Source organism: Atractosteus spatula, chromosome 18 (genome assembly GCF_055471065.1).
Source record: "Atractosteus spatula isolate fAtrSpa1 chromosome 18, fAtrSpa1.hap1, whole genome shotgun sequence".
NCBI classification, from domain to species: domain Eukaryota; kingdom Metazoa; phylum Chordata; class Actinopteri; order Semionotiformes; family Lepisosteidae; genus Atractosteus; species Atractosteus spatula.
The window spans coordinates 18252434-18264617 of NC_142723.1; the positions used below are offsets into that span (position 1 = coordinate 18252434).

At 42.3% G+C, this 12184-nt stretch overlaps 1 protein-coding gene across 3 annotated transcripts in view; it reads left to right on the plus strand.

Annotated features, from left to right (window-relative positions):
• ints1 (integrator complex subunit 1) overlaps positions 1 to 12184 on the plus strand; it is a 33143-nt gene that overhangs the window by 1581 nt on the left and 19378 nt on the right. For all 3 annotated transcript variants that reach the window (XM_088936719.1, XM_088936721.1, XM_088936720.1), the window contains exons 4-26: positions 131 to 327; positions 458 to 595; positions 780 to 939; positions 1391 to 1496; positions 1659 to 1845; positions 2460 to 2605; positions 2735 to 2876; positions 3212 to 3388; positions 3566 to 3674; positions 3966 to 4086; positions 4445 to 4522; positions 5047 to 5204; positions 5732 to 5828; positions 7003 to 7094; positions 7191 to 7251; positions 7877 to 8074; positions 8546 to 8675; positions 9449 to 9628; positions 10047 to 10196; positions 10638 to 10817; positions 10924 to 11028; positions 11419 to 11586; positions 11850 to 11961. In XM_088936719.1, coding sequence (XP_088792845.1) covers positions 131 to 327; positions 458 to 595; positions 780 to 939; positions 1391 to 1496; positions 1659 to 1845; positions 2460 to 2605; positions 2735 to 2876; positions 3212 to 3388; positions 3566 to 3674; positions 3966 to 4086; positions 4445 to 4522; positions 5047 to 5204; positions 5732 to 5828; positions 7003 to 7094; positions 7191 to 7251; positions 7877 to 8074; positions 8546 to 8675; positions 9449 to 9628; positions 10047 to 10196; positions 10638 to 10817; positions 10924 to 11028; positions 11419 to 11586; positions 11850 to 11961 — 3192 coding nt within the window. The remainder of the gene's footprint in view (positions 1 to 130; positions 328 to 457; positions 596 to 779; positions 940 to 1390; positions 1497 to 1658; positions 1846 to 2459; positions 2606 to 2734; positions 2877 to 3211; positions 3389 to 3565; positions 3675 to 3965; positions 4087 to 4444; positions 4523 to 5046; positions 5205 to 5731; positions 5829 to 7002; positions 7095 to 7190; positions 7252 to 7876; positions 8075 to 8545; positions 8676 to 9448; positions 9629 to 10046; positions 10197 to 10637; positions 10818 to 10923; positions 11029 to 11418; positions 11587 to 11849; positions 11962 to 12184) is intronic.

The following is a 12184-nucleotide window of genomic DNA, read 5'->3' on the forward strand; positions in this document are numbered from 1 at the left end:
ATGTGCTTCTGTTTGTGTTACCAATGTATGTTTCTTTTGTCAGCATTTTCCACTGAAATCTGAATTTTCTGCACAGTCGTTTTAAGAAGGATTTGTCTTCCCTGCTAACTCTCGTCTGGTGCCCCTGCAGTCCCACCTGCTGTGCTGCTTGATGAGATCGAGGCCGCAGAGGCCGAGGGGAACGATGATCGCATTGAGGGCATCCTCTGCGGTGCAGTGAAACAGCTGAAAATCAACCGCGCAAAACCCGACATCACTCTTTACCTCAGCCTCATGTTCCTCGCCAAGATCAAGCCCAATGTCTTTGCCACAGAAGGAGTCATCGAGGTTGGCGGCATTCCAGTGATTTTTTTTTTTGGGATGTGGGAAAAGAAATGTAATTTATTATTGCAACTCCCGCCTTGCCTGCCTTCAGCTTTCCCCCCTGTCACCAGCAACTTGTCTTTTCTTTTGACAGGCTCTGTGCAGCTTGCTGCGCCGTGATGCCTCCATCAATTTCAAGGCCAAAGGGAACAGCCTTGTCTCGGTGCTGGCCTGTAATCTGCTAATGGCTGCCTATGAGGAGGATGAAAACTGGCCTGAAATATTTGTGAAAGTGAGGGCCAGCTGCTGTTTTCTCCACTTTTTGTGATATTTATATATATATAATATTTATTGTCACATTTGAGGGGAAAAAAAGAAAAATGTTGTCCATTGTACATGTCAGATCATTTTTGAAGTCAAGTTTTTGTTTTAAGATCTCATGATCAAGTCATTAAATTGATTTTTTTCTTCTTTAGGTGTATATTGAAGATTCTTTGGGAGAACGGATCTGGGTAGACAGTCCACATTGTAAAACCTTTGTTGACAACATCCAAACTGCTTTCACCACGAAGATGCCCCCGAAGAGCATGCTGCTGCAGACTGATGCTGGGCGCTCGGGAGGGGATCTCAGTGCAGGTAGAGACTTTTACAGTGTCTTTGGACTGTGGATCTGTGGAAGGTTTGAAGAGAACAGATTGAAGAAAAATCAGAACTAATTAAAAATCATCTTTGTAAATATCTGCAATATCATAACAGACATCATAAAGCAGACGTGGTATGGTACACAAATCAATAAATGAGTTCTTAAAATATCCTTACAGTTACTGGGAGCCATGCATATTCTGTCCATCTAAAGCTGACACCTGTGGCACAAAGTGTTGGTTTTTTAATGGAAAAAATATACGAGTAGATGAGCTACAAAGTTCAGGAACCTTAAAGAATAAATTTACCTTTTGAAGGCTTCACTCCAGCTGTGTGCCTGTGCAACACACTAACGCCGACAACATGGAAAGCACTGCTTGCATCTCGAAGACTGGAAACTGGTGCTCTGAAACAGAAATGGCAGTTCTGGTTTTTCCTTCTGTAGGCAGCAGCCCTCACCCGTCCACCCCAGATGAGGACGACAGTCAGACAGAGCTGCTGATCGCTGAAGAGAAGCTGAGTCCAGAAGATGAGGGACAGGTTATGCCCAGGTACCTCTTACACTAGCAGTGGTTTCGCAATCTTAATCCTGACTCCAGTGCTTAGCTTCCTGTTTCGCGTGGGCTCACGCTGGCCTGGGGTCCCTGATCACCAGGTGTGGTTCCCTCTTTTTGTAAAGAAAAAAGAGCAGGCTGATCATTCTGGCCTTGCAGGTATGATGAGCTGGCCGAGAGCGTGGAGGATTACGTCCTGGACGTCCTGCGGGACCAGCTGAACCGTCGCCAGCCCATGGACAACGTGTCCAGAAACCTGCTGCGGCTGCTGACGGCCACCTGCGGCTACAAGGAGGTGCGGCTCATGGCAGTGCAGCGGCTGGAGATGTGGCTCCAGAACCCCAAGGTGAGATTTGAGGAAGTACGAGCGCCGTGCTGGTTTTGTAAGCAGTACAGGCAGGACACGTCGTGGTCGGGGACCAGACTGTCACGACCTACAGAGGAAGGGTGTATGAAGGGGAATTTTCTTCCATGAGAGCCCTGTAAGTATGGAGATGCAGGGGGTCTTTCTACAAGAATTCATGGAATAGAGTAGGGTTTGGCATCTTAAATCAGTTTGTGTATTTCACTTCTAGTTAACCAAGTCCTGTTACAAGTATAGGTTACACTTTTAATGTAACTAATAACAAAGTGACTTGCAAACAAAATGACCAGTTTGATTAGCTTGAGATATGTTCCCAACATAAAGTTTAAAATATTTATATGGGGTACGTATATATGCACTTTATATATAGAGATATATAGGATATATTAATTTAATGTATCTGTAACCCATAAATAAATACCAATAAATACAAATGGATAAATAGCATCACCAAGTCCTTTTGAATAGTAGGATTGATGTATTGTAGGATTGTGTTTTAACATAATGCTTTGACGTGTCTCAGATCCTTCGGTTGATTTGATTTAATGTGTGGAAGAGTTTCACCTGATGATCGAGCTGGATTTCTTCTGTTGCAGCTGACCCGTCCAGCTCAGGACCTGCTCATGTCGCTGTGTATGAACTGCAGCACCCACGGGGCCGAAGACATGGAGGTCGTATCCAACCTGATAAAAATCCGCCTCAAGCCCAAAGTCCTGCTCAATCACTACATGCTTTGTGTCAGGTGAGAAACTGATTTTGTCTGCTTTTCTTCTCATCATTCATGGGCTTTCAGTCTCTTAATTTCGTGCTTTTTTTGACATGAATATAAAAATCTGACTGGATTGTATCTCGCTTGGCATTTTTACCACAGGGAGCTTCTGAATGCTCATAGAGATAACCTAGGTACAATGGTGAAACTTGTGATTTTTAATGAACTATCAAACGCCAGAAATCCCAACAACATGCAAGTTCTCCACACTGTGCTTCAGCACAGCCCTGAGCAAGCCCCAAAGGTGAGTGCAGAGTAATACATAGATTTAATAATCTTGGATGTTAGTGCAGCCAGTAAGTTAGAAAAATATATTAAGGATACTAAAATATTACTGTCTGCTTTAACTTTTTAGTTAACCGTTTAGTAACCGTTTTCTAATGATGTGGTTTATAGCAGTTTACTACTAAACACCGCTGTGCTTTAGATTTTTGAAAAATCTATGAAGATATTTAGAGATAGAAGAAGATAAAGGAGTGTTTTCCTTGGACTGTGTGTGTAAGTGTTTGGTCTAAACCTTATAGAACTAATCAGGGCTTTGCAATAATCATTTAATCGGTCTTTCTCTGTCCTTCCTAGTTTCTGGCCATGGTCTTCCAGGATCTGCTGACCAATAAAGATGATTACTTACGTGCTTCCAGGGCCTTGCTTCGAGAGATCATCAAACAGACAAAGCATGAGATCAACTTCCAGTCCTTCTGTCTGGGACTGATGCAGGAGAGGAAAGAGGCAACCTATGTGGATATGGAATTCAAAGTGAGTGGGTCAGAGCATGCAAGGGACGTGCAGCAATCAGTAAACTTTTTTGTTTATAGTATGGCTTAATATAATTATTTTTTTTCCAGCATGGGCAACCATTTTGATAGTTGAGACTAGATCATGATTTAAAATTGGCTGTTTTTGTTTAATTAACGGCTTGTTCTCTTTCTCCAGGAGCGTTTTGTTATCCAAGTGACAGATCTGTTGACAGTGTCCATGATGCTGGGAATCACAGCTCAGGTCAAGGAGTCTGGCATTGCCTGGGACAAAGGAGAGAAGAAGAGTAAATGTCAAACGCATTATTGTTCGTTCCAGTCTTGGCTTTATTCAGGGAGCATTGAAATTTTTTAAATGTACACTTACGCTTCTAATTATTCTCCTCATTGCTTGATTACTTTTTGAAATTGCAGTTTAAAAGCGAGTATATACCAGTACTTAGGCCTTATTTTGCAGCAGTTCATTTTTGAAGAACAGTATATAAGCATAGCTTTAGGTCTATCTTTAAGTATTTTATTGTGCTAGTACTTGCGTTTCACGAAGTGCATCGTTGAAGCGTCATTTTTTTACATTTTAGATCTGGAAGTCTTGCGTGCTTTTCAAAATCAGATTGCTGCAATTCAGCGGGATGCAGTTTGGTGGCTTCATACTGTTGTTCCAACCATCAGCAAAGTGGGACCAAAGGATTATGTTCACTGGTAGGTCTTCATTACAGATTGTGTCTCAGTCAGTAGCAACTGTAGGTGCCAGGAATCAGCTTTCAAAACATTGCTTGTGTTTATAGTGTTCAGAGAATTCCCCCGTATTTTCCACTGCTTAACTTCTATGTAAAGAGTCTCCACACAGCAGTTTTAAGCTAATAATAGCCAGATAATTTCATATGAGTCTGTATTTGGCCATAACCATAGTTTCAAATTTGACAAAACAACAGGAAATTCTTGAGAACAGTGGAATTTACAAGTTGCTTCTTTTAAGATGGTTTTTACATTAAATGTTTTTATGTGTTTGGTGCTTTTGAATGTAAAAAAAAACCCTCTCTGTTTTCTGTTTCTTAAGCCTGCACAAGGTACTGTTTACCGAGCAGCCCGAGACCTACTACAAGTGGGATAACTGGCCGCCCGAGACTGACCGGAAGTAAGAATTTAAAAAAAATGAGGTCCTCTTTTTCATGTTACACAAAAACCTGTAAGGATAGCCGTCAGGATTGTTCTGTTTCTGGCCTTAACTGTGCCATTTTTTTCAGTGTATTATTTGATAATTTTATTTAACCTCCTGAGTGCCCCATATCAAGCATAAATCTGAGCTCTTACTATAAGCGATGAGTCGTTCACCCCATATCTCTGAGTTGCTTTCGACAGAAGCAAAACGGTGCTATTAGCAGTTGACGGAGTTCTAATATTTTAAATATAGATAGATAAGACTTTATTGTTCCCGAAGGGAAATTGATTAAATGTGTTGCCGACGTTGTTTTGGATTCTTGATTGAGATGCTTTCTGGGTGGAATCTGCATGCTCTTCCCTTGCTTCTGTGACGTCCCGTCCCAGGTGTTGTCCCGCCATGCGCCTCGTGATTCCGAGTCTTGCAGTAGTTCTGATTACGGGTGGGCAGATGAGTTAAAGATTGCCTGTGCTAACGTTCGCGCCTCCCGCCTGTCTCAGTTTCTTCCTGCGCCTCTGCTCGGAGGTGCCTCTGCTGGAGGACACACTGATGCGCATCCTGGTCATCGGGCTGTCCAGGGACCTGCCGCTGGGCCCCGCGGACGCCATGGAGCTGGCCGACCACCTGGTGAAGAGGGCGGCCGGAGTCCAGTCGGACGGTAACAAAAACGCGGCCCTACTGATTTACCGCACCGCGACACCGCAGGGCTGACCAGTGAGACCAGTGTAGAGATCAGTCTGGCCCTGAAGAACATGGCTTCATTCCCAGAGCAGATCTCACAGTCGGATGTCCCTCTCTATACTTAGGCTTATCTGCAGTTTTTGAGTTATGCTGGATTCTGGTGAGACCTAAAGTCGTATACTTTGAGTGCCACAGTCTTTCAAAGTTTTTAAATTACTTACGTTCCATATGTACTTTTCTCAATAATGGTTTAATGTTATAAAATGACTTATGTTTTATACCAAATGTTTGCATTTGAGATTATTTAGGGTCTAGATTAGAATAACAAACAGGTTACAGTACATTTTGTAAACTGAGCATTAGTTCTTACAAATGTTGCAGCGGCGGTATACAGACATTTTTTATCTTGATTTAGAAATTACTTTATTGTTGTGGTAAAATTGGCCGGTTAATTTTATTTTTCCAATGCGTACAAATGAGATATTTTCCTCTTTTTTTGTGCAGATCTTGAAGTGTTGAGAGTGGAAAGAATTCAGCTGATTGATGCTGTTCTTAACCTGTGCACTTACCATCATCCTGAGAATATACAGCTTCCTCCGGGGTACATCTTAGACTGACAATTTGATTTCTTTCATTTTAAATAGCAGGGACATTTATTTTTTAAACTATTATTTAAGTAGAGTATTATGTAAGCATCTGTTCTTTTTTGACTCGTTTTTATTACATGAAGAACTATCGTTGTTCTGTAAGGCATTTTTTGGAGAGGGGTTTCTTCTAACACTAGAAAGCTTACGTAAATTGTGTGTCCTTTCTACATTTCTCTGCAAAATGCCGTTTATGAAAAAAGACCCGATTTAGTTATCGAGATTTAATACATTACTTAAAAAGAAATCTTAAGTCTTAAGAAATCTTCGAGTAGGATCTTGATGTTCGTAAGGGTACCATTGTTGGAAACTACAGTGGAAGGTGTATCTGGAATCTGCCCATTAAAACAGAGATTGCAGAAAAAAATGGTGTTTACAACAGTGGAAGTGTTAGTGTTAAACTGTTTTTTGGATGAAACAAAACATGGAAAGAAAGAGATATTAAACGGAACATTAACAGTGGCATTGTCTAGGATTAACAGAACCTTGTAGGCTGAAGTCTTTGAGCTCCCGTATCTCTCCACTGGTGCACAAAGCAGTCCTTAAACCGGCCCTTGAACGACTGTGCAGTCACACAAGCCCTTTTACGACTTTTCCAGTACACTGGCAAATGATTTTTATGTTTTCCTTTCAAGGCACCAACCTACAAGGTGCTGTAAATCAGCGCTGGCTTGACCCTGAATCCTTCCAGGGCATTTTAACAAAACAACAGCAATCGGAGCAAAAAAGCACCTGCTCTTTTGTGCTTTAATCCAGGTGTCTTTCTTTCGCACTTGGACATGAGTTTTGTTCTGCTTTATGTAACTTGTTTTCAAAGGGTTTCTGTAAGTACTTCAGAATCTCTGTAGCAGGTTCGCCACCTCACCAGCCATTTTTATACTGTCGTGGCTGAAGAAGTTTTAAAAGTTGTTGAGCCAGCTTCTGCTGTCTCCATATTTAATAGCAGAGAGCATCAGACTTGTGCTGCGGTCAGCTGCAAATTGTCAAAATAACTCGTGATCAGTAAAACAGCTCTCCGAAAGTTCACCCGCCAAAACAAGTGAATAAGTGAACCTCAGAAGTCTACTGTGTATTAAAAAAACATCGGGGGTTTTAAAATTGCAGCGCTCTTGATCATTTTTGTTGTTGAAGGTATCAGCCCCCGAACCTGGCTATCTCCACGTTGTACTGGAAGGCCTGGTTGCTGCTCCTAGTCGTAGCCGCATTTAACCCACAGAAAATCGGTAAGAGTTTGACACTCGGTGTTAGTGCTCTTTTTATTTTGTACATTTCACTCTTGATTGACAGCAGTGATCGTTGTTTCTTCTAATGCCGTGCAGGTTTGGCAGCCTGGGATGGTTACCCCACTCTGAAGATGCTCATGGAGATGGTCATGACCAAGTAAGGTCCAGTTACATTGTGTCCCATGTATCTGGTATTGATAAAACAAACCAATGCAAATCTTTAACTTGACTGTGATACATTGTGGGGAAATATCTCATTTTATATTAATTTACCTCCTTATGTTTTCTTGGCGCCCCGGCTAGCTCTGTTGGTAGAGCACGAGACTCATTATCTCAGGGTAGTGGGTTCGTGTCTGACGTTGGGCGCCAGGTCCTCCATGTTGGAGGTTGGGCATAAAAACCCAGTATTATGGTAACAGCAATGCCAGAAGGCATAAACAGACAAACATCCATCCATCCTTATGTTTTCTTTTGTTTTCTTGTGACATGGAGTAGTTTTTTCAAAAACTTGTAATTCATTACTTTGCATTTACATACTGATCCTCTTCATTATTGAAATTGAAATAGTTCCTGGTAGTCTTGCAGAAAATTATGGTGGTCTTCATAGTGTTTGCTTTAAGAATCTTCAAAGATAAAAATCCTTATTACCCACAGAACAGAAACTATACTGATGAGTTCAATGATTGTTGCAGGATGTAATTGTGTGTCAGTCTGGATGATTCTAGTATGACCTGTTTGACTTTTTCCCTGCTCCTCTCACCTTTTTTGTTGCTGTTGTGCAGTAATTACTCGTTCCCCCCCTGCACCGTGGCTGATGAAGAAACTAAAAACGAGATGATCAGCCGTGAGCTGCAGATTTCGCAGCGCGAGAAGCAGGAGATCTTGGCTTTTGAGAGTCATCTTGCTGCAGCATCAACAAAGCAGACAATCACAGAGAACAACAGTCTCCTGCTGTCACAGCTGACCAGTCTTGACCCTCAGTAAATACTGTTTGTAGCTCTCTTGTTATGTATGTTATTATACAGGCAGTGAAACAGCGTTTGACATGTCTTTCTGGTTAAAAGCACTTCTTTGATGCTGTTACTCTTAAGTGCTATTGTATTATGCGGAGTCTGTCCTCTAACATGAAGTGTATTTCAGATCTGTTCTCCTGGAGTTATTTGATTAGAGAATTATAATTATGGTAATTGCAGTACTTCAGTAGGAATCAGGAGTTACCTTTGCTCCTGTGCCAGAGATTGAACAGACAATGTGGAAAATGCATGCAAATTATACAGAAAAAATGTATACATAGAAAATCTACAAGAAAATAATTAGTATGTAAAAAATGATTAATTTTAATCTGAAGTTCAGAATTTGGGTTTCAGGTGCCGCAGAGCCCTGCAGAGGGAATGTGTGTAGTGAAAGTAAATAAGCATAATGCAACAAGTGTATTTTCCTCTTGAACCCAGGGGTCCACCTCGCAGGCCTCCGCCTCATATCCAGGAACAGGTGAAAAGTCTCAACCAGTCTCTGCGGCTCGGACACCTGCTCTGTCGCAGCCGCAGCCCCGACTTCCTTCTCAATATCATCCAGAGACAGGTAAGCCGCCTGCTTCCACATTCCTCAAGACTAGGAGATGTCCTGAACATCAGCGGCTGTCTGATGAAGGGAACCTCAGTCCTGCCCCGCCGGGACTGCAGGCTTGTCGTTTCTTTCTACACCTGTTTAAGTCATGAACGGTTTAAGAGTTTTAAGATCTGTGGAGGAGCAGTAATTGGACCAATGCAGCCCTGTTTTTTTGAGCTATTATCTTTTTAGAGATCTAGAAAATGAGATTGTGGTCAGATGTTAAGGGTTTGGAACCCTGATCTTACTAATTGATACTACTTTGGTGAAAAATACAACTAAGAAATAACTCAGGTCAATGTGCAGGTCTAGGGCAACATCATAAAGGCCTTTTCTCAGAATGCAACTGACACCTTTTTGCCTTGCAATGTCTTTGGGTATGCTTATTTGCGGCTCCATAAGCAAGATAGACGTTAGGCATAGTTAAAGAAAAAATCAAATCAACTTCACACTAATAAGTAATCCATCATGCATGAATATATATCTATACACAATGCCCTCGAGTTTTATTCATACACCATCTCATAGTGGATAATGTGTCTTAGTTAAAAACATGCTGTACTGCATTCTTAATTACACAGAGCAAAGTCCATGAATAAATCTAGAGGGCACATCCTATGTGCTGACATATCATATAAGCACTATTCCTGAACTAATGGTGTTATGTCGCATAGACGAGCCCAAGAGTATTGCACCCCTTGAGTTTTGGTTCGGGGTTTTAAATATCTCGCTGTCGTGTCCCTTAGGCCTCTTCTCAGTCGATGCCCTGGCTGGCAGATCTCGTCCAGTCCAGCGAAGGGTCCTTGGACGTGTTGCCTGTGCAGTGCCTGTGTGAATTCCTGCTGCATGATGCTGCTGATGACTCCTCCTCAGCCGAGGATGATGAAGAAGGAGAAAGCAAGGAACAGAAGGCTAAGAAACGACAGGTAGAGATTGAGATTTTGTTTGCTGCAATTCAAAATCGATTTATTAACGTTTTAGGCATCTCTCAGCAAGGGAACAAGGAAAGGTTTGTTCAAAGCTGAAAGGAAAAGAAAAGAGACACAACATTTTCGGCTGAGGAGCCTTCTTCTGTGTGGTGACTTCTGAAACCTAAAGAACGTTGTGTCTCTTTTCTTTTCTGTCTCTTTCTCTTTTGTGTTCCTTTGCAGCCTACGCATGCTGATGCAGCTACCTGCTTGAACTTCTTTAAACACAAGTGAATCTGTACTGCAATCATCTTGTAATACTGCATTAAACAGAAATATAAATTTGAAATGGCCTTGTTAGTTCCTGACCTGTGGAAACCTGTGGAACGTTGAAAGGTGTATTTGTACACACAGAGATTTATGTTTCCCAATTCAGAGGCTGCAAAAACAGAGGCAGCTCCTTGGGCGTCTGCAGGACCTGCTTTTGGGTCCCAAGGCCGACGAGCAGACGACCTGCGAGGTCCTGGACTACTTCCTGCGGCGCCTCAGTTCCTCTCAAGTCGCGTCACGGGTTCTGGCGATGAAGGTACGTGTTTCATTTCCGTTCAGGAATAATCCAAATTCTGAACCAGTAATGGACCAAGGGTCTAGTAAATTACCTTTCCAGAACACGGGCTTGCAGTACTAATTTACAACATATATCTATGCAGCTTGCCCAGAGCTTATCTTTCTACTGTACTAACTAAAGAGGGATTTAGATGTGTATTTCCAGTAACTGGAATTACTAAGCATTTATGAAAAAATGCTTTTTTCATAAAAGCATTTAGTAGTAGAGAAGTAGAGCCAATGCTTGAGTGTGTTTTGTACCAGAGTTCAGTGTTTCTCCTACACACAGTGCAGGAACGGCTTTGTGGATCTTCTGTCTGTCTGATCCGTTAAGCCATAGTTTGCTCTAAGCGGCAGTGGCCCCCAGCCGCCGGGGTTCTTGTCCGGAGCGACGGTGGCTCACGGTGTGACTGTCCGGCAGGGCCTGTCTCTGGTGCTGACGGAGGGGGGCCTGCGCGACGGCGAGGAGCGGGAGCAGCCCATGGACGAAGACTCCCGGGACGCCGAGCTGCTGCCCGCCTACCAGTGGCTCCTGCAGGACCTGCCCAGGCTGCCTCTGTTCGAGAGCGTGCGGAGCATGACGTCGGCCGCACTGCAGCAGGTGGGCTCCGACGGGCTCGCTCATCCATGTGATCTGCTTCCGCGCACTCGGAAGTTATTTTAATATCGTGTTCCATTTGTGTGTTAATATACTTTTTCCTCTTAAGGCTGTTCACATGGAGACAGATCCCCAGACCATCAGTGCCTACCTGATCTACCTTTCCGAGCATGCCCCTGTAGACGAGCAGGCACTGCACAATGACCTCGCTCTGGTATGTGAGGGAGACTGTTGTTGTTGTTGTTGTTGTTGTTGTTGTTGTTGTTGTTGTTATTTCCTCTTTTTTCTTAGTTAAATGAAGGGATTACATATTCACTTTGATTATTTTATCTGCCTTTATTGTTATTTCAGTTCAGATTCAGATTGTCAGGTTCTAAATTTCGGTGTCAAAAATGGTTAATGTTCAGTGATTTGTCATGAGTTTAAAAATGTGTTATTTCAATGTATGCAAATAAAGCAACAGGGTAGAGAATTACAAACTCAACTGATGTGCCGTATGTTTCAACCTCGGATATCTGTATTGTTTCGAGGTGCTTTTGTTATATATTGTTCCTACAGTTGCGTGAATAAAGGCCCTTTTTTGTGCATTTTCCCTTCTCTCTAGGATGTTGCACGGCTGATAGTAGAGCGTTCCACAATCATGAACAACCTCTTCTCTAGGCATTTGTACAGGCCTGAGTCCGATGCTGTGTTATCAGCCCTCATATCCATCTTCTCAAAATACATCAGGAGGATGAGGAAGACCAAGGAGGGGGAGGATCTGTACAGCTGGGTAAGTTGGAATTGGACTGACTGTCTCTGGCAGGACATTGAGAATAGATTCCTGAAAAATGAGTTGATCAGCATTTACTGAATTGTGATCTGTTAAATCTTCATTGTTATTGATTGTTTCCATGTTGTTAAGCAGACAAACACACGTTTTAAACTTTGTTCAAACTTTCATATTTGTAAGTATCATATTTGATCATTCTTTTAGTGGTAAAGCAACGCAAATGTTAATAAAAGGTTATTGTCCATTGTATTTTTATTATTTAGTCTGAGTCCCAGGACCAAGTTTTCCTTCGGTGGACAACTGGAGAGACGGCCACCATGCATATTCTGGTTGTCCACGCCATGGTCATCTTACTTACTCTGGGGCCTCCTAAAGGTGATCAGATTTTTTTTTCTCTTTTAGCCAGTGTAGCATAGTTCTTTTGTGAGCATCCTATATTGGATGCTCATACTCACAGTACTGGGACACAAAAGTGAAATGCGGTGTAGTCAGGGCTTCAAATGTGAAAACAACTCTGTCTTGTAAGGAGATGTCTTATCCTTTATCACGCCCGTAACGATTAGCCGTTAGGGTTAGTTTCAGCCGATTCACAAAATGT